General features: G+C 48.8%; 1 protein-coding gene and 1 long non-coding RNA gene across 3 annotated transcripts; one reads left to right on the forward strand and one right to left on the reverse strand.

The window, feature by feature from the left end:
- The first annotated feature begins 2,936 nt into the window (after positions 1-2,936).
- Positions 2,937-24,857, forward strand: LOC118897677. The gene is made up of 3 exons (XR_005020530.1): positions 2,937-3,060; positions 11,709-11,714; positions 24,847-24,857. It is a non-coding gene; the product is annotated as an uncharacterized LOC118897677 (long non-coding RNA).
- PROC (protein C, inactivator of coagulation factors Va and VIIIa) lies at positions 15,808-25,666 on the reverse strand. Of its 2 annotated transcripts, XM_036856893.1 has the most exons (10): positions 25,604-25,621; positions 25,229-25,417; positions 24,173-24,263; positions 22,653-22,819; positions 21,215-21,239; positions 20,958-21,095; positions 20,717-20,851; positions 18,643-18,791; positions 17,636-17,753; positions 15,808-16,490 (listed from the first exon to the last, which is right to left on the reverse strand). In XM_036856893.1, exons 2-10 carry the CDS (start codon positions 25,271-25,273, stop codon positions 15,913-15,915), a joined length of 1,446 nt encoding a protein of 481 aa, XP_036712788.1. In that variant the 5' UTR covers positions 25,274-25,417; positions 25,604-25,621; the 3' UTR covers positions 15,808-15,912. The 2 variants fall into 2 exon arrangements, with proteins under 2 accessions (XP_036712788.1, XP_036712790.1); XM_036856895.1 differs by lacking the exon at positions 25,229-25,417 and having other exon boundaries at positions 24,173-24,259; positions 25,604-25,666.
- Positions 25,667-25,994: the final 328 nt, after the last annotated feature.

Genomic DNA, 25,994 nt, shown 5'->3' on the forward strand with positions numbered 1-25,994 from the left:
GGTCTGGGGGGATCCCACATGCCGCGGAGCAACTAGGCCCGTGAGCCACAATTACTGAGCCTGCGCGTGTGGAGCCTGTGCTCCGCAACAAGAGAGGCCGCGATAGTGAGAGGCCCGCGCACCGCGATGAAGAGTGGACCCCGCTTGCCACAACTAGAGAAAGCCCTCGCACAGAAACGAAGACCTCGCACAGAAACGAAAAAAAAAAAAAGAATAGATAGAAATTGTACAATGTCTGCTCTCAGACCACGATGGAACTAAACTAGAAATCAACAGAAAGGTAACTGGAAAACCCCAAAATATTTGGAGATTAACAACCCATTTCTAAATAACACATGGGTCTAAGAAGAAATCTCAAGAGAAATTGAAAAATATGTTCAACTAAATGAAAATGAAAGCACAACTTATCAAAATTTGTGGGATGCAGCAAAAACAATAGTAGAGGGAAATTTAGAGCATTGAATGTGTATAATTAGAAGAAAGATCTAAAATCAATAATCTAAGCTTCTACTTTAGGAAACTAGGAAAACAAGAGCAAATCAAGAAGAGGAGATCAAGATGGCAGAGTAGGAGGACACGGAGCTCACCTCCTCCCCATGAACAAAATACAAAATACATCTACGTGTAATAGTTCGCACTGAAAACTAACTGGAGACTGGCAGAAAGGCTCTTGTACAACCAAGTCTGTAAGAAAGATCCACATGGAATCAGGCAGGAAGGGAAGAGAAGTGATCAAGTTGGACCTGTTCCCCCGGGAGGGGACATGGAAGAGGAGGGGATTACACAGGTGGTGGCACTCCGTAGGGGAGTGAGTAGTTCAGTCCACATATTGGACACCCCAGCCCTGGGGTCCAACACTGAGCAGACGAGTTCCATTAGCTGGTTTGAAAACCAGTGGGACTAACAGGAGGGTTGTGAGAAACCGAGATTCCACTCTGAAGAGAGCACAAGTGCCTGGTTACTCCTGGGAACAAGGCAGAGGAAGTGGATTGAAACTGCACAGGACTCTGGGTGTGCCCCAGCCTGAGCCTAGCACCTGCCCTACCCCGCTTGCTCCCCAGCACAGCTCCACACTAGGGCGAGGACTGCTGTGGCTGCGGAAGAGCTCAGTGGTGTGGGACAGAGCCAGCTCAGACCCAAAACAGCTCCTGAAAGGGGCAAGGGCAACCCTTACTGGCACTTAAGGAGGCAGAACATCAGGACTAGAATAAATAATCCTAAATATATATGGAACCACAAAAGACCCCAAATAGCCAAAGCAATCTTGAGGATAAAGAACAGAGCTGGAGGTACCTCCCTGACTTCAGACAACACCACAAATCTACAGGAATCAAAACAGCATGGGGGACTTCCCTGGTGGTCCAGTGGTAAGGAATCTGCCTCCTAATGCAGAGGACGCAGGTTCCATCCCTGGTCGGGGAACTAAGATCCCACGTGCCTCAGGGCAACTAAGCCCAGAGGCTCAACTAGAGAGCCCACGTGCCGCAAACTACAGAGCCCATGTGCTCTGGAGCCCGGGCGTCACAACTAGAGAGAAGCCCGCGTGCCACAACGAAGAGCCTGCGTGCTGCAACGAAGATCCCGAGTGTTGCAACTAAGACCCAACACAGTCAAACAACAACAATAACAACATGGTACTGGCGTGCACACACACACACAAAGACACAGAGATCAATGAAACAGAGAAAAGAGCCCAGAAATAGACCCACACAAATACAGTCTACTGATCTTTGTCAAGGGAGCAAAGACAATTCAGTGGAGAAAGAATAGTTTTTTTCAACAAATGGTTCTCGAACAACTGGACATCTACCTGTAAAAAAATAAATTTAGACACAGACCATACATCTTTCATAAAAATTAACTCAAAATGTATCATAGACCTAAATGAAAAATTCAATACTATGCAACTTCTAAAAGATAATTTAGGAGAAAAATCTAGGTGACCTTGGGGTTAGTGATGACTTTTTATTATTTATTTATTTATTTATTTTTTGCTGCATTGGGTCTTTGTTGCTGCACGTGGGCTTTTTCTAGTTGCGTCCAGCGGGGGCTACTCTTCATTGTAGCGTGTGGGCTTCTCATTGTGGTGGTTTCTCTTGTTGCGGAGCACAGGCTCTAGGCGCGTGGTCTTCCATAGTTGTGGCACGTGGACTCAGTAGTTGTGGCTTGAGGGATCTAGAGAACAGGCTCAGTAGTTGTGGCTCATGGGCTTAGTTGCTCTGCGGCATGTGGGATCTTTCTGGACCAGGTCTTGAACCTGTGTCCCCTGCATTGGCAGGCGGATTCTTAACCACTACGCCACCAGGGAAACCCGGTGATGACTTTTTAAATGCAATGCCATTCTTGAAAAAAACCTGACAACTTAGCCTTCATTAAAATTAAAAACTGCTTTGCAAAAGACACTGTTAAGAAAATAAAAATACAAGCCACAGACTGAGAGAAAATCTTTGAAAAATGCACATCTAATAAAGGACAGGTATCCAAAATATATTTTTAAAACCCTCAGCAATAATAAAACAAATGATTCAAATTTTAAAATGCGCAAAAGATCTGAACAGGCATCTCACTAAAGAAGATATGCAGATGGCAGAAAAGCATATGAAAGATACTCAAGATTAAATGTCACTAGGGAATTACTAATTAAAACAACAGTGAGGTAGAATTACATACCTATTAGACTGGCAAAAATCTAAAACACTGGCAACACCAAATGCTGGTGAGGATGTGGAGGAACAGGAACTCTCATTCATTGTTGGTGTGAATGCAAACTGGTACAGCCACTTTGGAAGGTAGTTTGGCAGTTTCTTACAAACCAAACATAATCATACCATACAATCCAGCAGTCACGTTCTTTGGTATTTTTACAAATGTTAACTTATGTTACATAATTTGAAAACTTACAATATGTTCATACAAAACCTGCACACAGATGTTTTTAGCAGCTTTATTCATAATTTCCAAAACCTGGCAGCAACCAAGAAGTCATTCAATAGGGGAATAGATAAACAAACCATGGAACATCCAGACAATGGAATATTATTCAGCAATGAAAAGAAATGAGTTCTCAAGCCATGAAAAGGCATGGAGGAAACTTAAATGAATATTGTTTAGTGAAAGGGAACAATCTCAAAAGGCTACGTACTGTAGGATTCCAAGTATTCTCGGACATTCTGGGAAAGGCAAAACTATGGAGACGGTAAAAAAGATCAGCGGTTGCCAGGGGCTTAGAGGAAGGGAGGGAAGGATGAGTATGTGAAAGACAGGATTTTTAGGACAGTGAAAACATTTTGTATGATACTGTAATGTTGGATACATCTCATTACAGGTTTGTCAGGACCCATACAATGTACAACACAAAGACTGAGCCCTAATGTAAACTATGGACTTCAGTTAATAATAGTGTATCAATATTTAGGGACTTCCCTGATGGTCCAGTGGTTAAGATTCTCTGCTTCCACTGCAGGGGGCGTGGGTTCGATTCCTGGTCGGGGAACTAAGATCCCACATGCGGAGTGGCGCAGCCAAAATAAATAAATAAATAAATAATAAAAAAATTTTTGACTCATCAGTTGTAACACACACACCACAGCAATGCAAGTTGTTAATAATAGGGGAAAATGTGGTGGTGAAGGTGGGGATATATGGGCACTCTCTCTACATTCCATTCAATTTTTCTGCAAAACTAAAACTCTTGCTTAAAAGTTAAAATATTAAAAATGTTAAGTGTACCTACCCCCACTCCCATCCCAGTTAATTTGCTGATTAAGGAGACTAGGGGTTTCTCTATGGTAAAGCCTAGTCTCCCTTAGTCTCAGGTATGTGGGAGACAAAGTCCTATCCAGAAAAAGGGCCTGCCTCAAGCAACCTGCCAGTCTCCTTCTTAAGATATTTGCCAGGCTTCCCTGGTGGCACAGTGGTTGAGAATCCGCCTGCCAATGCAGGGGACACAGGTTCAAGCCCTGGTCCGGGAAGATCCCACATGCTGTGGAGCAACTAAGCCCATGTGCCACAATACCGAGCCTGCGCTCTAGAGCCCGCGAGCCACAACTACTGAGCCTGTGTGCCACAACTACTGAAGCCCGCGCGCCTAGAGCCCGTACTCTGCAACAAGAGAAGCCACTGCAATGAGAAGGCTGTGCACCACAACAAAGAGTAGCCCCCGCTCGCCACAACTAGAGAAAGCCTGCATGCAGCAATGAAGACCCAACGCAGCCAAAAAAAATAAATGATAATAAATAAAAGAAATTTTAAAAAAAAGATATTTGCCAAACTTGGAAGGAGCACTGGCGGGGGGTTGGGGGGGCAAGGGAGGACTAAAGAGCAAAGCTTAAAACTGCTAAAGGGAAGAACAACCTCCTGCATCTTCAGGGTGGAAAAGACAGACCTGTCAGGTTCTCAGTCCAAAGCTGAGAGTGCCTCCCCAGGAAGCATTTGAAACCAGATGGGCTCTGAACCTAACTAAAGTTGCCATCCAGCTTCATCCCAGCTTAGTTCTTTTTTTTTTTTAATTGAAGTATAGTTGATTTACAATGTTGTGTTAATTTCTGCTGTATAGCAAAATGATTCAGTTATACATATATACATTATTTTACATATTCTTTTCCATTATTATCACAGGATATTGAATATAGCTCCCTGTGCTATACAGTAGGACCTTGTTTATCCATTCTATATATAATAGTTTGTGTCTCCAGCTTAGTTCTTGATTGAACCAGAAAGGGGAAACATTTTCTGATAGGAAAAAATATATATTCTTCAGTCTCTGGTTCCTTTATAAACAGTTTTCAGCATACTGTAAAAATTCCAAGATGGGCAAAGAAACAGGAAAATGTAACCAAGAGAAAAAAAGGCAATACATGTATACCCACAGATGATCCAGATGTTGGAATACATGACAATGATTTAAAATGACTATAACAATGTAAGATAGAGAAAAACATGAGTGAAAAGATGGAGAACTTTTTTGAGAGAGATGGAATATGCAAAGAAAATCATATGGACATTCTAGAGTGGAAAACTTTGGTATCCGACATTAATAACTCACTGGACAGATTTCACAGGGGTTGGACACAGGAGAAGACAGAATTAGTGAACTTGAAGAAAGAATAATAAAAACTACTCAAATCAGCAGAGAGAGAAATCAAGGAGTAAACGAGGAGGGATTGGATGGCAGATAATGACCGCTCATGTTAAGTCCTCTGTACTAGTTGGTTGTTTAACCACGTGCATGTATAATTTTGGTTTCTTTTAAGCACGTGCAACCTGGTCCTGCCTGATGAAAGGTCCTGTGGGACCTCTGTGCCCACACTCTGGCCCTTATGCTCATAGCCCAAGATGATGAGTGGGTGCAGGGGAAAGAACACGGGCTAGAACCAGGGGTCCTGGATTTCAGGCCTAGCTCTACCACCGACTTGCAGCGAGATCTGGGTTTTCTTGCCTTCCAAATGAGGGTCAAGTGATGAGTGCTGTGGCCCAGTGGGGTGAGGTGACTGGCCCCCAAACAACATCAATTCTCTGGGACCAAGAGAGGCTTTTCCACCCACTTGCCACCACCCAGCTCCAGCTCACATGCCTTATCTCAGGCGAGCTCTTGTTCCTGCATGTCACTTTGTAATAGAATCAGAACTCTGTCTGTGGAGAGCACATAGCAGGGACGTGTCAGCCACTGGGACCCTGCATTCCCAGGGCTGGTCCCATTCAGCTCCAGCCTCTGTCAGAACTTGGAGGACACCCTCACCTGCCGGCCTGCACCCCTCCCCAGTTCCTTACTCTGCTGAGATCTCTCCAGGACCAACGTTAACTAAAGGGTCCTCGCTTGGAGTCAGACAAACGTGGGGGCAGGTCCTCATCCTCTCCATACTCAGTGAGCACTTGGAAAGTAGTTTCACCTCTCTGAGCCTCAGTTGCCTAAGATGGGTAAAATGGGAGAGCGTGTGTCTCTTAGGATGGCCTAGAGGATTAAATCCAACAGTGCGTAGGAAGGGTCTAGAACAGTCCTTGGCACTTAGCACAGGTCAAGGTGAGCAGAGCGCTAGAAAGCTTATGGTGTGCTTTCTTTCCCCACGTACATAATTGAAAATAAAAATCATCCTAAACCACAAAATAAGTGCACTCAAGTCCATCAAAATTCTGCCTTTCCCATGATGACTACTTTCAATGCCTTTTTTTTTTTCTCTTGACAGATTACTTTCAAACTCAATTTCCCAGTTGTTTTAGCATCCTAAGCGCGTGCTCACTTGGCCCCCGAGACAGGACTCTAGCTAGCCCTGTGGGTGGGGACAGGTGGGGATACCACCAACCACGGGGGAAATTTCCGGAGCGGAGGGCGGGCACTGCCACATGCCTGCCCCTCCACGTCCAACCCTGGAGAAGCCCCATGGAGCCCCCCAGCGGGCTGGCAGCGTGGGCTCAGGGCACCAGTCTCCAAGGGCTGCAGCCAGGGCCAGGCCTGGCCCAGCACCTGCCCTGGAGAGTCTGCCAAGGGACAAGGCTGAAGTTGGCTAATGATTGAACCATCCCAAATATTGACAGAGCCCAGGTCCTGCCACTGCCCAACCGTACACGACTCCTCTTTCACCTGCGACCTGGCCGTGTCACAGAGGACAGAGCAGGGACTTTGGAGCCAGCCACACCCCCAGCTGGACTCCCCCGATAGGGACAACTTAGGCATCCCCTCTAGCCTCTTTCCTCCTCATCAAAACGGGGACAGTCAGCAGTTCGCCCCTCTGGTTGCCGTGAGATTTCCATCACACGGTCAGCTGCAGTGAAAGGATTCAATACGGCCACCGTCACCCTGACCTGTGGCCTCTCCCGGGACAGCTCTTGGGGCCCGTCTTGCCACCCAGGCTCTCCTGGCCTCCCCTGAGTCTTGGCCCACCTGTTCCTGGACCGTTGTCTCCCAGCTCCTGCCAGAGCCCTGCGGTCTCCCCCCAGCTCACTGTGGTCCTTTGGCCTCACTTTTGTCAGCAGTTTCCCATCTGTCCTTCCAGGTGAAGCTGGGTTGGAGGGCTCCTCAGGAGGCAGAACCCCCAGCCCCTCGCTCCAGCATCCCCAGCGTGGGGTTCTCTGCCTGGCCAGCTTCCACTGGAAAACTGAACTCTTCCACTTTCACAGCTGACTTCAGCCTTGGCTGACCTTTCCCTTCTCTGGAAAGGTTTTAGTTACTGTGACCATCAGTCCTGGATTTGCATGAAGGAAAGGAGGGGAGGGAGGAGCTTACCTCAGCGAGTCCTAGGCCATCAACTGGGAAATGACTAAGGCACTAAATGTAAAATGAGCTGCGCACCTGTTGTACTGTTTTGCTCCTTTTGCTCATTTTGGGGAGCAAACTTGTTTAAGATGGGAACTTTCTGTTCTTTAAGAGTTTCTTAGGGACTTCCCTGGTGGTGCAGTGGTAAAGACTCCACGCTCCCAATGCAGGGGGCTCGGGTTCGGTCCCTGGTCCAGGAACTAGATCCCGCATGCATGCCGCAACTAAGAGTTTGCATGCCGCAACTAAGGAGCCAGTGAGCTGCAACTAAGGAGCCCGCCTGCCGCAACTAAGGAGCCCGGCTGCCGCAACTAAGACCCAATGCAACCAAATAAATAAATAAATAAATATTTTTAAAAAAGTTTGGTAGAACTCACACACACAAAACAACATGTGGCTGAAGCTTTTGAGGGGAAGTGGGAATGGCTTTCACCACTTCAATTTTCTTCTTGCATCAGCATTCGTACTTTGTATTTTTTCAGTATTGTATCTATTTCATGTATGTTTTCAAATTTATTAGCTTAAAATAAAATACTTCCTAATTCCCTCCCTTTTCTTTCTGTCTTTATTTTTTTATTGAGATATAATTGACGTATAACATTATATTAGTTTCAGGTGTACAAAATAATGATTCAATATTTGTATATATTTGCAGTATACATAAATCTAGTTAACATCCATCACCACACAGTTACAATTTTTTTTCCTTGTGATGAGAACATTTAAGATCTATTCTCTTAGCAACTTTCAAATACACTACATATTGTTAACTATAGTCACCATGCTGTACATTACATCCCCATGGTGTGTGTGTGTGTGTGTGTATCTCACATTTTATATTTCTATCTCATATCTATCTATCTATCTACCTACCTGTCTCATATTTTCTCTATCTATTCATCCATTGATGGAAATTAAGTTGTTTCCAAGTCTTGGCTATTTTAAATAATGCTGCAATGAACCTGGGGGTGTGTGTATCTTTTTGGGTTAGTGTTTTTGTTTCCTCTGGATAAATCCCCAGAAATGGGATTGCTGGCTCATATGGTAGTTCTATTTTTAATTTTTTGAGCATCCTCAATACTGTTTTGCCATAGTGGCTGCACCAATTTACATTCCCACCAACAGTGCACAAGTGTTCCCTTTTCTTTACATCCTTGCCAACACATGTTATTTCTTGTCTTTTTGATAATAACCATTCTAACAGATATGAGGTGACACCTCATTATGGTTTTGATTTGCATTTCCCTGGTGCTTAGTAATGTTGAGCACATTTTCATGTACCTGTTGGCGATCTGTATGTCTTCTTTGGAAAAATGTCTATTCAGATCCTCTGCCCATTTTTATATCAGATTATTTGGTTTTTTGATATTGGGTTGTATGGGCTCTTTGCATATTTTGGATATTAACCTCTTATCAGATATATGATTTGCAAATATCTTCTCCTATTCAGTAAGTTGTCTTTTCATTTTGTTGATTGTTTCCTTTGCTGTGCAGATGCTTTTTAGTTTGATGTAGTTCCACCTATTTTTGCTTTTCTTGCCTTTGTTTTTGGTATCAAATCCAAAAAAATCATCACCAAGACTCATGTGAAGGAGCTTACTGCCTATGTTTTCTTCTATGAGTTTTATGGTTTCAGGTCTTACATTAAAGTCTTTAATCCATTTTGAATTTATATTGTGTAAGGTATAAGACAGTGGTCCAGTTTCATTCTTTTCATGTGGCTGTCCAATTTTTCCAACACCATTTATTGAAGAAACTGTCCTTTCCCCATTGTGTATTCTTGGCTCCTTTGTCATAAATTAATGGACTATGTATTTGTGGGTTCATTTCTGGGCTTTCTATTCTATTCCATTGACCTTTGTGTCTGTATTTATGCCAATACCATACTGTTCGAAATCAGGAAGTATGATGCCTTCAGTTTTGTTCTTCTTTCTCAAGATTGCTTTGCCTATTCGGGTTCTTTTGTTGTTCCATACAAACTTTAGGAAGTTTTTGGGTTTTTTTTTTTTCTATTTCTGTGAAAAATGTCTTTGGAATTTCCAAGGGAATTTCATTTTTGATAGGAATCTGTAGATTGCTTTGGGTAGTATGAGCATTTTAACAATATTAATTTTTCCAATCCATGAGCACAGAATATCTTTTCATTTATTTGTGTCTTCAGTTTTTTTCATCAATGTCTTATAGTTTTCAGTGTACAGGTCTTTCACCTCCTGGGTTAAATTTATTCCTAAGAAATATTCTTTTTGATACATTATAAATGGGACCGTTTTCTTAATTTCTCTTTCTGATAGTTCATTTCTGATAGTATATATAATAGCAACAGGTTTTTGTATGTTCATTTTCTATTCTGCAACTTTACTGAATTTGTTGATTAGTTTTAACAGTTTTTTTTTTTTTGGTGACGTCTTTAAGGTTTTCTATATATAATATCATGTCATCTGCAAATAGTAACAGTTTTAATTCTTCCTTTCCAATTTGGATGCCTTTTGTTTCTTTTTCTTGCCTAATTGCTGTGGCTAGGACTTCCAATACTATGTTGAATAAAAGTGGTGAGAGTGGGCATCCTTGTCTTAGTCCAAATCTAAACAAAAAGCTTTCAGATTTTCACCCCTGAGTATGATGTTAGCTGTGGGCTTGTCATATGTGGCCTTTATTATGTTGAGGCACATTCCCTCTATATCCACTTTGTTGAGAGTTTTTATCATAAATGGATATTGAATTTTGTCAAATGCTTTTTTCTGCATCTATTGAGATAATCATTTATCCTTCGTTTTGTTAGTGTGGTGTAACACATTGATTGAATTGCAGATGGAACCATTCTTACAACCTGGAATTAAATCCCACTTGAGGGACTTAACCTGGCAGTGCAGTGGTTAAGACTCTGCACTTCCAATGTAGGGGGTGTGGATTCAATCCTTGGTCGGGGAATTAAGATCCAACATGCCACATGGCATGGCCAAAAAAAAAAAAAAAATCCCACTTGATAATGGTGTATGCTCCTTTTAATGTATTATTTAATTCAGTTTGCTAATATTTTGTTGAAGTTTTTGCATCTGTGTTCATCAGAGATATTGGTCTGTAATGGTCTTTTCTTGTGGTGTCGTCTGGTTTTGGTATTAGGTAATGCTGACCTCATGCAATGAATTTGAAAGTGCTCTCTTCAGTTTTTTGGATGGGTTTGAGAAGGATTGGTATTAATTCTCCTTTGAATGTTTGGTAGAGATACCTGTGAACTCATCTGGCCTTGAACTTTTCTTTGTTGGGGGGGTTTTGATTACTGATTCAATCTCCTTACTAGTAATTGATCTGTTCAGATTTTCTATTTCTTCATGATTCAGTCTTGGTAGTTTATATGTTTCTAGGAATTTATCCACTTCTTATGGGTTGTCCAATTTGTGGTTGAATAACTGTTCATAGTAGTGTCTTATACTCCTTTGTATTTCTATAGTATCAGTTGTAATGTCTTTTCTTCCATTTCTGATTTTATCTATTTGAGTCCTCTCTCTTCTTGGGCAGTCTAGTTAAAGGTTTGTCAAATTTATGTTTTAAAAAAACCAGCTTTAATTTTCATTGATCTTTTCTATTATTTTTTAAGTATCTGTTTCATTTATTTCCATTCTTTGTTATTTCCTTCCTTCTACTAAATTTGGGCTTTGTTTGGTTTTCTTTTTCTTGTTCCTTAAGGTGTACAGTTAGTTATGAACTTCCCTCTTAAAAGCTGCATCCACAAGTTTTGGTGTCTTGTATCTCCATTTTCATTTGTCTCAAGGTATTTTTTGCTTTCTCTTTAGATTTCTTCTTTAACCCCTTGGTTGTTGATTGGCATGTTGTTTAATCTCCACATATTTGTGAATTTTTCAGGTTTCCTCTTGGAATTGATTTCTAGTGTCATACAATTATGGTTGGAAAATCTGCTTGGTATGATTTCAATCTTCTTGAATTTATTAGGACTTGTTTTGTGGCCTAATGTGTAACCTATCCTGGAGAATGTTCACTTGTACGCTTGAGAAAAACGTGTATTCTGTTGCTTTTGGTTGGAATACTCTGTATACATCTGTTAAGTTCATCTTGTCTAATGTGTTGTTTAAGGTCAATGTTTTCTTATTGATTTTCTGTCTAGAGGATCTATTACTTTAATGAAAGTGTGGTATTAAAGTCCCCTACTATTATTTTATTGCTGTCTCTTTCTCCCTTTAGGTCTGTTAATATTTGCTTTATATATTTAGGACCTCCAATGTTGGTGCAGAAATACTTACAAACATTATATCCTCTTGTTGGATTGGCCCCTTTATCATTATGTAATGACCTTTTTACAGTTTTTGTCTTAAAAAGTCTATTTTGCTGGGAATTCCCTGGCAGTCCAGTGGTTAGGACTCCCTGCTGTCACTGCAGAGGGCATGGGTTCGATCCTTGGTCAGGGAACTAAGATTCTGCAAGCCATGCAGTGCAGCCAAAAAAGAAAAAAGTCCATTTTGTCTAATATAGGTAAAGTTACCCCAGCTTATAATTTTTTTGGGGGGGGTGGTTTCCATTTGCATGGAATATCTTTTTCCATCCCTTCGCTTTCAATCTATGCTGTGTCCTTAAAGCTGAAGTGTCTCTTGTAGACAGCATATAGATGAGGCTTGAGTTTTCATCCATTCAGCAATACTTACATCAGACAAAATAGACTTTAAAAGACTGTAACATGAGACAAAGAAGGATATTATGTAATGCTCAAGGGATCAATCCAAGAAGATATAACAATCGTAAATATATATGCACCCAACATAGGAGCACCTCAATATATAAGGCAAATGTTAACAGACATAAAAGGAGAAACTGGCAGTAACACAGTCATAGTGGGGGACTTGCACACCCCACTTACATCAATGGACAGATCATCTGGACAGAAAATCAATATGAAAACATTGGCCTTAAACAATACATTAGATTAGATGAACTTAACAGTCATACACAGAATATTCCATCCAAAAGCAGCAGAATACACAGTCTTTTCAAGTGCACATAGAACATTCTCCAGGATAGATCACATGCTAGGCCACAAAACAAGTCTCAGTAAATTTAAGAAAACTGAAATCATACCAAGTATATTTTCCAACCACAACACTATGAGACTAGAAATCAATTACAAACACACATACACACAAACACACACATGTGGAGACTAAACAATATGCTCACCAATGGATCACTGAAAAAATCAAAGAAGAAATAAAAAAATACCTGAAGCCAAATGATCCAAAATCTATGGGATACAGCAAAAGCAGTTCTAAAAGGGAAGTTTATAGAGATACAAGCATACCTCAGGGAAAAAGAAAAATCTCAAATAAACAATCTAACCTTACACCTAAAGGAATTAGGAAAAGAAGAATGAAAAAACCCGAAGTTAGTAAAAGTAAATAAATCATAAAAATCAGAGCAGAAATAAATGAGAGACTTTTTAAAAAACACAATAGAAAGATCAATGAAACTAAAAGCTAATTCTTTGAAAAGATAAACAAAATTGATGAACCTTTAGCCAGACTCATCAAGAAAAAAAGGGGAGGGTCCAAATAAATTAAAACTACTTTTTGTTATTAATTTCTATTTTCATTGCCTTTTTACTAGAGGATATGTTTTATATCACATTGAGCCCCTGGAATTTATTGAGGCTTCCTTCATGGTCCAGTATATTTTTGTAAATGCTCCTAGCAGGCTAAAAAAAAGCATGTTAATTTTATTGTCCAAAATCTTCTATATATCCATTTATTTTTTAATCTGTTTATTGGTTGTGAGAGAGTTCTTTTAAATTTCCAAATACAATTGCTTATTTCTCCCTGCACTTCTGTCAATTGTTGGCTTATAAATATTTTGAGATTATATTGTTAGAGGCACATATTATTTTATCATGATTATACCTTTATACATGATTGATTCTTTTATCAGTATTTAATGTCCATCCTTGTTGTTTGTGATATTTTTTCCTTGATTGCCATATTATCAGTTATTAAAATCACTATCTTAGCTTTCTTTTCATTCAAATCAATGTGGAATTTCTAATATCATTTTCAGTCTTTCAGTGTTTTTTGTTTTTATGCTGTCTGTAAATAATATATTGTCAGGTTTATTTTTTATTCTGAAAGTTCTTTCTTTTTATTGATAAGTTTAACCCAGTTACATTTATCCTTATTATTTCCATCTTACTCCATAGTTTCCATTAACTGTACTTTCTTCTTGTTTCATTTTATAGTTTTTATATGTAAGTCCATATTGAGTTAATTTTTGTATAATTTTTGTGTTCATTTTTTGGCCTGTCAATGCCCCATTGTACCAGCACCATGTGTTGACAAGGGTCTCCTTCCTCCATCGAATTACTTTTGCATCTTTGTAAAAAAATCAGATGGCCATGGCTGTGTGAGTCTATTTCCGGATTCTCTATTCCATTCCATTCAGCTATGTGTCTCTCCCTCCCCCAATACCACATAATCTTGTTCACTGTAGTTAGATTATAATCCATGACACTGGGTAGAATGATTTCTCCTAATTTGTTCTTCTTTTTCTAAAGTGTTTTAGCTACTCAAGGTCATTTGCCTTTCCATATATATAACATATATATATATATAAAATAGTAAGCTTGTTTACAAAAAAATCATGTTGAGATTTTTCTATTAATTGTGTTAAACCTATAGCTCAATTTTGGGAAAATTGACATCTTTACTGTGTTGAGGCTTCCATTGTTTCTCTATGTATTTAGGTCTTCTTTAACTTCTTTCATTAGCATTTTGTGTCATCACACATATCTGGTACATGTTTGTTATGTTTATATCTAAGTACTTCATTTTCTTTAGAGTGATTGGAAGTGGTATTGTGGTTTTAATTTTGGTTTCCACATGTTCATCGTTAACATGTAGAAATACCATTGATTTTTACGTGCTGCTCATTTACTTTTATTCTCCTTCTTTGCTTTCTGCGGACAGATCAATTTTCTTATGTTGGTTTAAAAGTTGTATTTTTGTTCTTGTTTTGTTTGCTCTTAGGACCGTTTCCAGAGACTTTGTTTATTTGTTTGTTTGTTTTAATAATTTTCACTAGTTTCACCGGAGAGCAGGTCAGCAGATCTCTTCAGGCTGGGATGCCGGAAGTTCTCTCTCCCACGCTAGTTTACCACCTTGACAGGAGACTCACCTGGGGAATCTTTAACAAGGGCAAAGACCTCAGCATGCTGTCACTCTTTCAATCCATCATGTCCCACTGCAAGTGTTGGGGACACTGGCCTTAGGCACTGATCAGCAGATGGTTCCAGCCCCAGACCTGGCTTCCTTCCACCTCCAAGCAGTCCCACCTACCCTTTCCCAGGCCCTAAGGAGACAGATCCTGCAGCCTCCTTCTCAGCCATGCCTCTTTCCTTGTGTTGCACGTATAGAACTCAGTGGGTCCTGGTGTCCCCCCCCCGGTCTATAAGCAGCAGCTGTGGTTCCAACAAGCAGGATGTAATCATAAGTCAAGGCCTCCTGTACCATTGACTGATTTGTGCTGTACTTTCTTTATCCTCATTGGCCCTGAGCGTCTTGGCACCACAAGCAGAAAAGGTCCTTAAAGTTCCTTTTGTCCAGTGGCTTTCAACCCCTAGTCACACATTAAAATGACCTGGGGAGTTTAAAAAATATCAGTGTTTTGGTTCCCCACCCTAAATCATCTAAGCCAGAATCTCTGTGGGTGAAACTGGATGTAGATGTCTTTGAAAGCCCTCACCCACACCCCCAGCCCCCAGGAGATTCTAAAGTACAGTGAAGGTTGAGAACCACTGCTCTCAATCTAATCTTTTCATTTTACTGACGCCCAGAGAACAGAAGTGACTGGCCGAGGCACACGGAGGGTTAGACTAATTTAATGACTTTAGACTAATTGCCTCGGATCTGTCTCACCACTCTCCCCTTTTGTCGGGTGCATCCTAACTGATTTCTCTCGCTCATCCAGTTATGCCTATAAGGCCGGGTCAAGACAGAGTCAATAGCTTACCGCTATTCACGATTGTGTGGCATTGTTCTTAAACAGCTTCCCCACCTACAGCATGAGTTCATTCTGGGCTGAACCAACCCCTCTGGGTCTCTGGCTCCTCCCCGCACAGGCCGATGCTGGCCTCCAGAGCCAGCAGGAAGAGTGGGGGATGGCCTGAAGGGCCCTGGCTTGGGAGTCAAACCTAGTTTGAGTTTTGGCTCCACAATGCAAACCTTCCTGAAGCTCAGTTTCTTCCCCCATAATATGAGCTGCAGTCTCTACCTTCAGAGCTGGCTTTACTGTCAGGACCCCTGACTCACACAGGCCCCTTCCAAAGCCCTGGGAGGGGCTCTCCCAGTTTTGTAGTCCCATTTTTTATTCTTTTTCATAAAGCGAGCGCCCCCAAATTTTACCGGCTTTAGATGCCACAAACCTTGGGTCTTCTCCTCCCTACCCCACAGAGTAGTTGCTATAAGATTCAGTTCATAAAGTGTGGGGCGTGCAGTAGATGCTCCAAAAATACTTCCCTCCAGAACAGCCCAGAAAAGGGTCGGAAAGACAGACAGAGCCATAGCTGCTGTGCTTGAGGCATGCCCTTTTTAATGTCCAACATCTTGGCCATTCAACAACCCAGCCCCCGTCCAAGGGTGTCCTCTGGGGTCCAGACACAAGTGGGGGAGATGCTAAGGCACCTGGCTCTCGAGGGGGGCCTCCTTAGGGTTGATGTAGCCGTGGATCCAGTCGAGGTAACGGCTGACTTTGGTGTAAACACCGTAGTTGTTGAGGCGCCCGCAGCCCTCACCCCAGCTCACCAGGCCCACCAGGAACCAGGTGCCGCGGAAGGAGACGACCATAGGCCCCCCGCTGTCGCCCTCACAGGCATCCCGCGGGTCCCCCAGGATGCCGGCGCACAGCATGTTCTCGGAGATCTTGTTTTGCATGGCCAGGACGCACATGTTGTGCGGGACCAGGGGGACCTTGACGAAGTTGAGGACGAAGGTGCGGTTTCTCTTGGCCTCACTGCGGTAGCCCCAGCCTGTCACCACCGTCTCCTGGCCGACCTGGGTGAGCTCGCGCTCCGACAGGCCACTGTCTGGGAGGCAGATGGGCACAATGGTCTGCGAGAGAGTGGCGGGCTGGGCCAGGTGGAGCAGGGCGATGTCATTGTCGCTGGTGCTCTTGGTGTAGTTGGGGTGGACAAAGACCTCCTTGATGTCCAGGTCCACCTCCCACTTCTCCCAGCGCCGCAGGTCATACTCCCCTGCAGGGCAGAGGGGCTGTCACAGTGGGCTTGCGGGAGCCCCGCTCCCCTGGGGCCCCCTGAAGCCAACGTGGCTGCCATGCTCCTGCAGGCCCTCGTGGAGGGATCGCAGGAGTGGTCGCCGCGTATGCCCGGCACTGTCCTGGGCCACGGGGCTGTGCCTCTGGTCCCTATCAAGGGTAACAGCCCGTGAGTGTCAGTCCTAAAGGGGTACAACGCTGGTCTGAATTCAGGACTGGCTCATAGACGGAGCAGTGAGGCCTGGGAAGTGACCAGCGGTGGGAAGTCAGCAGGGAAGCCTGAAGCTCCCTGGAGACCTGGGACACAGACCAGAGCCGCAAAGAGAACATGGGACACCTGCCGAGATGGGGGCGGGGCAGGAATAGCAGGACCCAGAGAGGAGGGCCAGCCGGACACAGGCTCCACCAGGGAGGAAAGATCTGGACCACATACAAGACACGAGGTCTTCTCAGGCGAGGCTGTTGGTTCCTGGAAAGGGGGGGTGAGGGCTCTGCCTCCAAGCCCAGCCCCGCTGGAGGCCACTGGCCTCTGGTTGTGCTGGGCGTGAAGGCAGGGTGTGTGAATCTGGTCATTCACTCTCAGTACATATCTTTGCCTTCTTTTTTTTGCATAAAGATTGGAGTGAGAGAACCCCGCCCCCCAGAAATTGGTAGAGAGTGGGGTCTAGGCTCGGGGAGCCCCGGGCTGTTGCAGGGGACCAGCTGGCTGCTGTGCCAGATGCCAGGGCCCCCCGCGCAGTCCATCCCTGTCCATCTGTGGGAAGCGTGGCCCTGAGGATGCCTTCTGGGTCTCTGCACCCCAGGGTGCCGCAGATCCACACACACAGCCACTCCACATAGTGAGAGCGAAGACACAAGTATGTGTGCAACCTCCTCACTGGCAAACACACGTGTGTAAGCACCTGGGCACCAGATTGGAAGAGAAGCCCTTACATGCAAACTACCTGGTGTCACTGTGTCTAAAATGCCGCCACAGGAGCGGCGGGGAGGGAGCACACGGGCCTCTTCCCCCCAGATGCCTTCTGTGCGGCTCTGGTGTCCTGTTGCTCAAGGACCCCGGAGACCAGGCTCCGCAAACCCGGCCAGCCCTCTGGGCCACCCCTCCGGCCTGGTTCCAGCCCGCACCGAGCCTGACGATGAGCTTCTTGCGGTCTTCCAAGCAGTGGGCCGCTGTCAGCACCCAGGAGACGTGGACGAGCACCGCCCCGCAGGCCAGCTTCTTCTTCGAGTCCAGCAGGACCACCTGTGATGGGGGGTGGGCAGTGACGGCACCACGCGGCCTTCGGGCAGCTCCGTGTCAGGGCCCCCGGTCTCAGCACAGCCCCGGGCACTAGCTGCATAAATAGGTCTTCCCTGGGTTCCCTGGTCACACGCGCGTGGACTTTTTTGGCATTTTCTTTCCTGCATGTTTGGTGGAGTTTGCCTGTTCCAGGGTATCTCCCCGCCTTTGCCTGTGCTGTTCCTATAATCATCCTCAGCAGCCTCCAGAGAGCTCTTCTCACCCTCGGGGGCTCAGGCTGGTCCTCGAGTCCTTTGAGAAGCCTTTGGGGCCCCCAGGCTGCCTTGGGAGTCCTCTCCGGGTTCCCTCTGTCCCTGTCCTGCCGGCCGGCTCTGGTCCCATTGGGTTGCCGAGTGTTCAGGAGCCTGAACCTCCTGGGGGCTGTGAGCTCCCCAAGACCTGCCAGTCTCCTGCTTATTGATCTCTGGGCAATCCCCCCACCCCAGTGCCTGGCAGAGATGGGGACCAAATAAGTGTTAGTTCCCATGGGGGGGCTGGAGAGGTACTCAGAGGTCAACCCTGCCTCCCAGCCCTTTCCCACGCAAAACACTGCTCCCCTCAGCCAGGTCTCTGCCTCCAATACCACCAGCAGAGCATTATCTTTCCAGCTCTTTTTAAAAGCTATACCTCTCCTTCCTGCATATTCCCCCTCGGTCCCCGGTGCCCACCCCACCCTGCCCTCTCCCATCGGGTTAGAACCATCTTTCCCTGGAACCCTCTACCCTTAGCACTGCCACCCCCCCACCCCCCAAGCAAAGGCTGCACTTCCCTTCCCACTGGTGCCTCCTGAGCGGGAACTGGGCGCAGTGACTCCTGACCCAGCTGGTGAGCCGCTGCCTCTCTCTCCTCTCACCTGCCAGGGGCTCTCTCCCCATCCGGCCTCCTGCCCACTGATGAGCCGTGGATCTAGTTGGCCTTCTTGGTCTACTTGGTCTGTGTCACGTTTCAAGTTCTTGCGTTTCTTCTCCATTCGCTTCCCTGGCCTCCCACAAGGGAACGTCACTGAAGGCAGGGGGAGGCTGCTGAGTGCCCGCTGGGCACTGTTCCCGAGACTGCCCTCCCATCTCTGTCCCCCTCCTGCCAGCAGCCTCCTTTGCTGCCTTGTAGGATAAATGATGCCCAGACACTCAATTCTATCAACTTGCAAAGCCCCTCAGGTTGGTCAGTCGGGTAACGAACAGCGCCACTTAATGGCAAGAGTCAGACCAAGCAGCATCTCTACCTAGCGGTGTGCCCTTAGGCAGGTCGTTAAAGTTCTCAGAGTTGGGACACCCCAGGGCTGTTGGGAGTAATCCCTGAGATGCACAAGTAAGGTCTCGTGCTGGGACACTGCCGAGCTCCTAACAGAGGTAAGGACTTACGGGGAGGAGGAGGTGGGCATGCCCAGAGAGCCTCCGAGTGGCTCCTGAGCCCAGAGGAGAGAGCACTGAGCAGAACTGAGGGCTGGGAGGTGGGCCAGGGCCATTCAGGCTGGGTTGGGAGATTTAGACACGCAAGAAGCAGTGGGAAACCATCAGCGGGGGATTGCATAGTGACAGAAAATGGAGATGAAACATCAGTGACAAGATTCCAGAAGCTGGACAGCAGAGGGACACGGTAACTGACTTGGCCGACTGAGAAAGCCGAAACCTCAGCCAGTAGTAGGAGATGCTGGGAGCAGGCTGCTTGGCAACGCAAACGCCCAGGAAGCCTCCATGTGTCTCTGAAGAAGCTGTGCAGGTGGGGCTACAGCAGGAATGTTGAGAGCTTGTCAAAGAAACTGCTAGAGCCCTAGGCTTCTGTCTCGACCCCTCATCGGTGGCTTGACTCTCCTCTCTGACCCCTGCAGAAGACCCTAGGTGTATTCTCCGCAGAGGGTGAACCAGAGGCCTGGGGACTCCAGGCACCGCCACAGGAGACAGTGACACGCAAGGCTGACCAGAGGGAGTCATGCAGACATCTGCAGACGGGGCAGATGCCAGTTCCTCTTCCCCCTACTCTCCCCAGGGGGCTGGAAGCCAGGCTGGGACCACCCAAGCATGAGCTTGGAGGATTCCTCTCAGAAAATGGCCTAAAGACCTAAGAATCTGGGCAATAGGGGTTCTGCCAGTGACCTGGGCCTTCAGATGGTCTCACAGGAAAGCCCACCAGCCAACAGGTCCACCAGGCATTTCTTTGCAACTTCCTGTGAATGTCTAATTACTTTAAAAGGAATAGTAAGTTTTTTTTTTTTTTTCAGTAAAAGGACTGGAATATAAAGTTGTGGAAAGTTCCCTGAAAGAAGAACACAAAGTCAAAGATATGGAAAATAGAAGAGATAATGAGATAATAAAACTAGAAGATCAATCCGGGGAAAGAGATCTGATTAGGAGGTGCAGAAAGAGAGAACAGAGAAAGCACAGGGCAGGCCATCAAGGAAATAACTAAAGAAATGTTCCTAGAGATAGAAGACACGCATTTCCATGAAAAGGGCGCTGCACAGTGAATGCAAGAAGATCCACACGGAGGAACAACCTGCTGAAATCATGGTAAGAGTTGTGAAACTCCGACTGTTGTGTAAGTATATAAATCTGATAGAAATTTAAACGTATAAAAAGGAAAGTAGAAAAGAAGGCAGAATCACGGTTCCTGTCTCTCCTCGCAGAAGCCAGAGGTGAAGGCGGAAATAAGCTGGCAAGAGAGATGAGGAGGATGCTGGAGGCGTGCCCTCCCCATCCGCTCCGGCCTGGGGAGGTGCGCTACCTCTGGGCTCCTGCTCCAGGCGACGCCCCCAACGTGAGCAGCGGCCCCATGGAGGAAGGCGGGCAAGCGAGGGCAAGAGCGGGCAGGACACCCGCCGAGGGCACCCTCCCTCTCCGTCGGGGCGGCCCGTCTCCTTCGCCTGGGACTCGGCACTGTGGCTTGCTCACCGCCCGGGCGCCCCGCGCTGTCCCCCATCTGCGGCTCACCCTTGGGCTCGCAGAGCAGGTGGTCGTCCCCCAGGCGGTAGCCGGGCGCGCAGCGGCAGTGGCGCCTGTCCTCCTCCTCCAAGCAATAGTGCGCGCAGCCGCCGTTCTCCGCCGAGCAGTTGGAGAAGCGAGCCTCTGCGGGGGACCGGCAGGAGGGCGCCGAGAGAGCGCGGCGCTCTGCGCGCCCGGCCCCGCCCCCGGCCCCGGGGAGCTCCCCGGCCCGCCGCCCGCCGCCCCTCACCTTGAAGGCAGAAGCGGCCCTCCCAGCCCTGCGCGCAGTCGCAGCGGAAGCCGCCCAGGCCGTCGATGCACGTGCCGCGCCCGCAGCACGGGCTGTCGCACGGGTGCGCCGGCGGCGGGGCCGCGCACTGGTCCCCGTCTGCGACGAGGGGTAAGGAGGGGATCACGGGGGTCCGCCGGCCGCGTCCCCGTCCCCCCAGCGGCCCAGAGACCTCGAGGGGCACGGGCACCGCGGCCAGGGGTCTGGAGCGCACTCACCGTGGTACTTGGACCAGAAGGCCATCTGCGGAGAGAAGGGGCGGCGTCAGGGGCCGTCAGCCCACCTATGTAGATGGGGAGCCCCGGGGGCCCCTCCCCGGGCTGGCCCAGGTCCGGCAGGCAGCATCTAAGCGGGCAGGGAAGGGAAGGGCTTCCACACAAAGAGGGGTCAACCCCAGCCTCTGGGCAGCTGCACCCTGAGAAAGGCCAGGCTCCTCGCCCCTCTGCCCATCTCCACCCCACATCCCATACGCGCCCCCCGTCCCCCGCCCGTGCAGCTGGAAGCGTCCTCTGGGCGCTGGCTGCTACCACAGCAGCCTCTGCAAAGGAAGGGACCCCAATCCCCCCCCAGGGTGCTCTGCCTGCTGCCAGCTCCATCGCTCCAGGCGCTGGGCGTCTGGGCTTTCCCTGAGCCCGTGTCCTCAGAGCTGAGTGTGGAGCAGGACGTCGTGCGTGAGGCACAGCTTGCCGGTTCAGAAAGTCTGCTTTTCTAACCAGCTCTCTGGTGGCACTTCTGCTACTGGGCTGGGACCACCAGTCCCTGAGATCCACTGCTTGATGCCCAGGCCGAAAGCTCCCTGCTGGCCTGGGAGACCCTGGGCGGGGTGGGGTGGGGGGAGGCCCGGGAGGGGTGTGATGTGCCCAGGCTGTGCCTGCAGAAAATCATCTTGGCATCTGCTGAGGAGGCCATTTGGGGAAAGAGGCAGTGGAGATGGTGGCTGAGGGCAAGAGAGGAGGCCACCCAGAGCTCCCCCTTCAGCCGTGAGAGCTGAGTGGGAAGGGCATGCCTACAGACAGCTTGAAGGGGACCCAGGTGGTGGCACAACCCCCAGGTCCTGGTCGCTAAAGTGAGCGCTGGGTGCTGGAGGGGGTCTGAGCCTCGTATCAGGAAGCCACCTCGCTTACCGAGTGCATCCTACCACCTCAGGGCCACCGCCACAGGGCCCTGGGGGCCAGAGAGCACAGAGACCCTTTCCTTGGATCCCCTGAGCAGTCAGATTTCACCCCTGGAGTATCTAAGGCACAGAGTGAGTGTGTGTGCCCAGACATCAGGGAGTCTTGGGTCACCTGGTCAGCAGGTGCAGGTTGGAAGCAGGGGTGGTGGCCTTCTGATCAGAGGGAGAGAGAAGAGGGGAGGCCGTGGTGGCCAGTTGCAGGTGGAGAGGGGGACTGAACTACCTCCAGTGGGATTGGGTGGGAATCCCAGCCTAAGGCTTCCCCAGACGCTTCTCACGCTCATTGCAGAGTTCTGTTTCTTGGAGTCCCATGTGCCCTGACCAAGACCATAGGGCCGTTCACTCCACTGCTGCACCCCTGGCAAGCTGCGAGGGTAAGGGGCTGGTGCCCACTGCTTCCCAGGACTCCCAAGGGGCCCCCGGCTGCTCTTCCAGGTCCCACCCCTGAGCCTCATGCTCTGCACCCAGTCGGGCGGCCGTACTGTGTCTTCCATGTTTTGGAAAATCTCCCGAGCCTCCTCAAATTCACAGGTCTCCTCTCTGCACTCGCGCTCCAGGCTGCCGGGCCGCAGCTCCTCCAGGAAGGTGTTGGCGCGTTTGCGGATCCGCAGCACCTGGTGGGCGCGCTGGTGGCTGGAGAACACTGAGTCTGGGAGGGTCACAGGGAGCTCGCGTTGGTGGGGGGCCCGCAGTGAGGGGGCCCGGCTGGGGAGTCCCTGGGGAGGTTTTCGTCTTGGGTCCCTCGGGATTATAATTCCAGGTACCGATACCCTCTCCTCCTCCCCTGCTCTCCTCCTCCTCCCGAAGCAGGTGGCCGGCCATCGGAGGACAGGACACTTGACCATTCACAGTGCGTGCACTGAGACCGACAGACCTCCCTCCCTCCGAACCCAGCCCGACCTCCGTGTGACCTTAAGCCCATGTCTTTACCTCTCTAAACTTCAGTTTATTCATCAAAAAATGAGGATGAGATAATCATGTAAAACACTTAGTACAGCGCCTGGCGCGGAAATGAGCAGCCGGTGACAAACGCCACGTGCTGCTGCTGTTGTTATTATTACACTGCAGTCGTTGTTCTCCAAACACACCTTGTGCAAGCCCATCTGACGCCGTCCCTCCATCCCCCCTGCCCTCTCCTCCTCCCCCTCCCCCTCATGGAGCATTTCCCACGCCCTTCCCCTAGGGCAGGCACACCTGGACAACAGCAGACCTGCCACCCAGGGAGCATCACCGAATGTCTCCTGGGCTCTGAGAGGTGTCTGCCTTGGGGGCAGGGGGACAGCTGGGGTGGGGGGACCAAGGCAGGGGAGTGAGCAAGAGAGGCTCGAGGATGCCAAGGCCAGGAAGGGCATCCTCAGGAAGGGAAGATGTGCCTGACTGAGTCTGGACATAGGAGCCAAGAGGACCGCAGGTGGGAACCGGGGCTGGGGGTGGGGAGCAAGGGCTGCCAGGCAGACGAGCAGCTCAGGAAGAGGCGTACATGGAAGGAACAGCCCATGGTGGCTGCAGGCGGTGTGGGGGGAGGGCCGCCTAAGAAACCAGGTAGCACGTCTGTCCCGCAGGCCCCCTCCCCCAGCATCCTGGCCTCCTCCTCTCCACATCCTGGTCCCCTGGCCGTGGGGACCAGGGGAGGGGTTGGGGCAGGGTAGCGGCCAGCAGGTGAGCATTTTAGGAGGACGGGCCGCTCTGGGGCAGTTTGCGTGGCCGCGGGGCCTGGCGCTCTCACAGTTGAGGGAGGGAGCGGTGGAGTGGGAAGACCCCAGGGGACTCTGTGACCCACCCCCCCCAGGTAGGAGGAAGGACGTGACCCCGGGGGCTCCCTGCCATCACCACAGGACTCAGCCCCTGAGCTGCAGCTTGCTGCTGTGTTCCCCTCAGTTAATTTATCCCTGTGCCCTCAAGTCCGCCTCTCATCTCCTCTCGCCCTGAGGCTCAGGGGAGATGGTGAAAGGTGTGAAGACCCCGAGGGTCCCCGAGGAGGGGGGTGGGAGAGTGGCCTTACCGGGAGGAACCGGTGTGCTGGAAATTCCCCAGATGGTCACGAACAATAAGAGGCTTGTAAGCTGCCACATTCTGAAGTTGCTGCCACCTGTCTGAGGAGGACTTCTGAGCTTCCGGCAGCCCCGCCAGCAGCCCCCCGCTCTGCCCCCTCCCCCGGCCCCGGGTGGGAGCTGAATGAACCGGCCTCCTGTGTGTGCTGATCGCCAGGGCAAAAGCTGGGGTGAGGGGGTCCCTGTTCACTATTCAGACACCCACGTGGCGCCTCAGTCCCCTTGTCTATATGGGGCTAAGGTCACACGACCCGAGCCTGCAGGGTGAAGAGAGGAAGTGGAAGGGGCAGTGACCTGGTGAAGATCAAAGGGGACTCGGCACAGAAGGGTGATGGGCAGGTGCACCCACAATGTTCCTGCCCTCCCTCGGTGAGGATTCAGGGGGTGACGCCTCTGCTAATCTAAAGGCCAGGTTAAGAATAATAACTGACATCTATTGGACAGTCCCGGTGTCTTTCAAGAAATGTGTACATGGCTCAGAGGACAGGCCACCAAGTCAGAGCGCCTGGTGCAAATCCCAGCGCCAGGACAGGATTGTCGGGCAAGACCCCTAACTGCTCCTCAGTTGCCTCATTTGTAAAATGGATGGAAAAACTGTATTGCTGCCTCAGAGGGTTATTGCGAGAATTAAATGAGTTAATCTACATAAAGCTGTTGAATAGGTTTGCACATAGCAAATGCTCAGTAAGCATGAGCTACTACTATCTCAGCGAAGGCTCACCACCACCCGAGAGGTAGGTATTAATGTTGTCACCCCATTTCACAGAGTGGGGGATTGAGGCTCACGGGAGAGAAATCGCTTATTAAACATCCGCAGCCAGGAAGCGGAAGAGCTAGTGCCTGAGCTCAGGCCTGTGTGGCTCCAGGCCTGGAACCTTAACCCCTGCCGCAAACCACCAGGCGCACCACAAGGCCACAGAGGTAGCCCTGCTGGCCGGAAACCTAGGAGCCCCCGCTGCCCCCCAGGCTGAGTGGGTTCCCCACCGGCACCCCCCTCCCCGTCTAACCTCATGTTCCACTTTGCCGACTCCCTCTGAGGCTGATTCTGACATTTGTTTAAAGGGTTTAGAAGCAGAGGTGAGGCTGTGGTGGGGAGCCTGGAGGGCCCCGGGCTCCACGCTGCCTCTGGCGATGGCTCTGGGGTCTGGAGGCCCTCAGCCGACTTCCACTTCCCTCAAAGTCTGGGAGGAAGGCTCCTGGGAACCATGGCACCCCAGCCTGAGGAATGCCAGCCAGAGCCTTGGCCTGGCCGGTGGCAGAGCCCAGATTTCCTTTACCCCAAGCTCCAGCCAGCCTCTCAGACCCTGGCTAGAAGAGTCCACCTTCAGCCCTGCTCACCCTCCTGCGGCCCCCCTCACAGACCTGCCTCGAAGGGGACTTACTGGGGTGGACCGCCGAGAAACTGCAAGGTCGCCCTCCTGCCGCCATGACAGCCTGGACCTCGAGTTAATCCATAACTGCAAATATTTGCTTGGCCCTCGGTGCTGAGGCCTCCCTCTCCACAGATAAACAAACAAGTTCCCAGCTCGGGACCGCTCTGTCTGCCCCAAGCCCACCTGTGCCCATCAATGGTGCCTGCAGGAGGGAAGGAGGGTAGGGCCGGGCAACGTCAAAACTGTCTACGGACGTGGCCTCATTTTAGCCTCATAGCGGCTGGCTGAAGGAGGGACATTGTCCCCCTTTAGCTGATGGGGACATTTTTACCCGGAGATACTGCAGTTTGCCTCAGATCAGCACAACCGGTAATGATATTTCACCAAATCTAGGATGCCA

The sequence above is a fragment of the Balaenoptera musculus genome, chromosome 7, assembly GCF_009873245.2.
Source record: "Balaenoptera musculus isolate JJ_BM4_2016_0621 chromosome 7, mBalMus1.pri.v3, whole genome shotgun sequence".
Classification (NCBI taxonomy): Eukaryota; Metazoa; Chordata; class Mammalia; order Artiodactyla; family Balaenopteridae; genus Balaenoptera; species Balaenoptera musculus.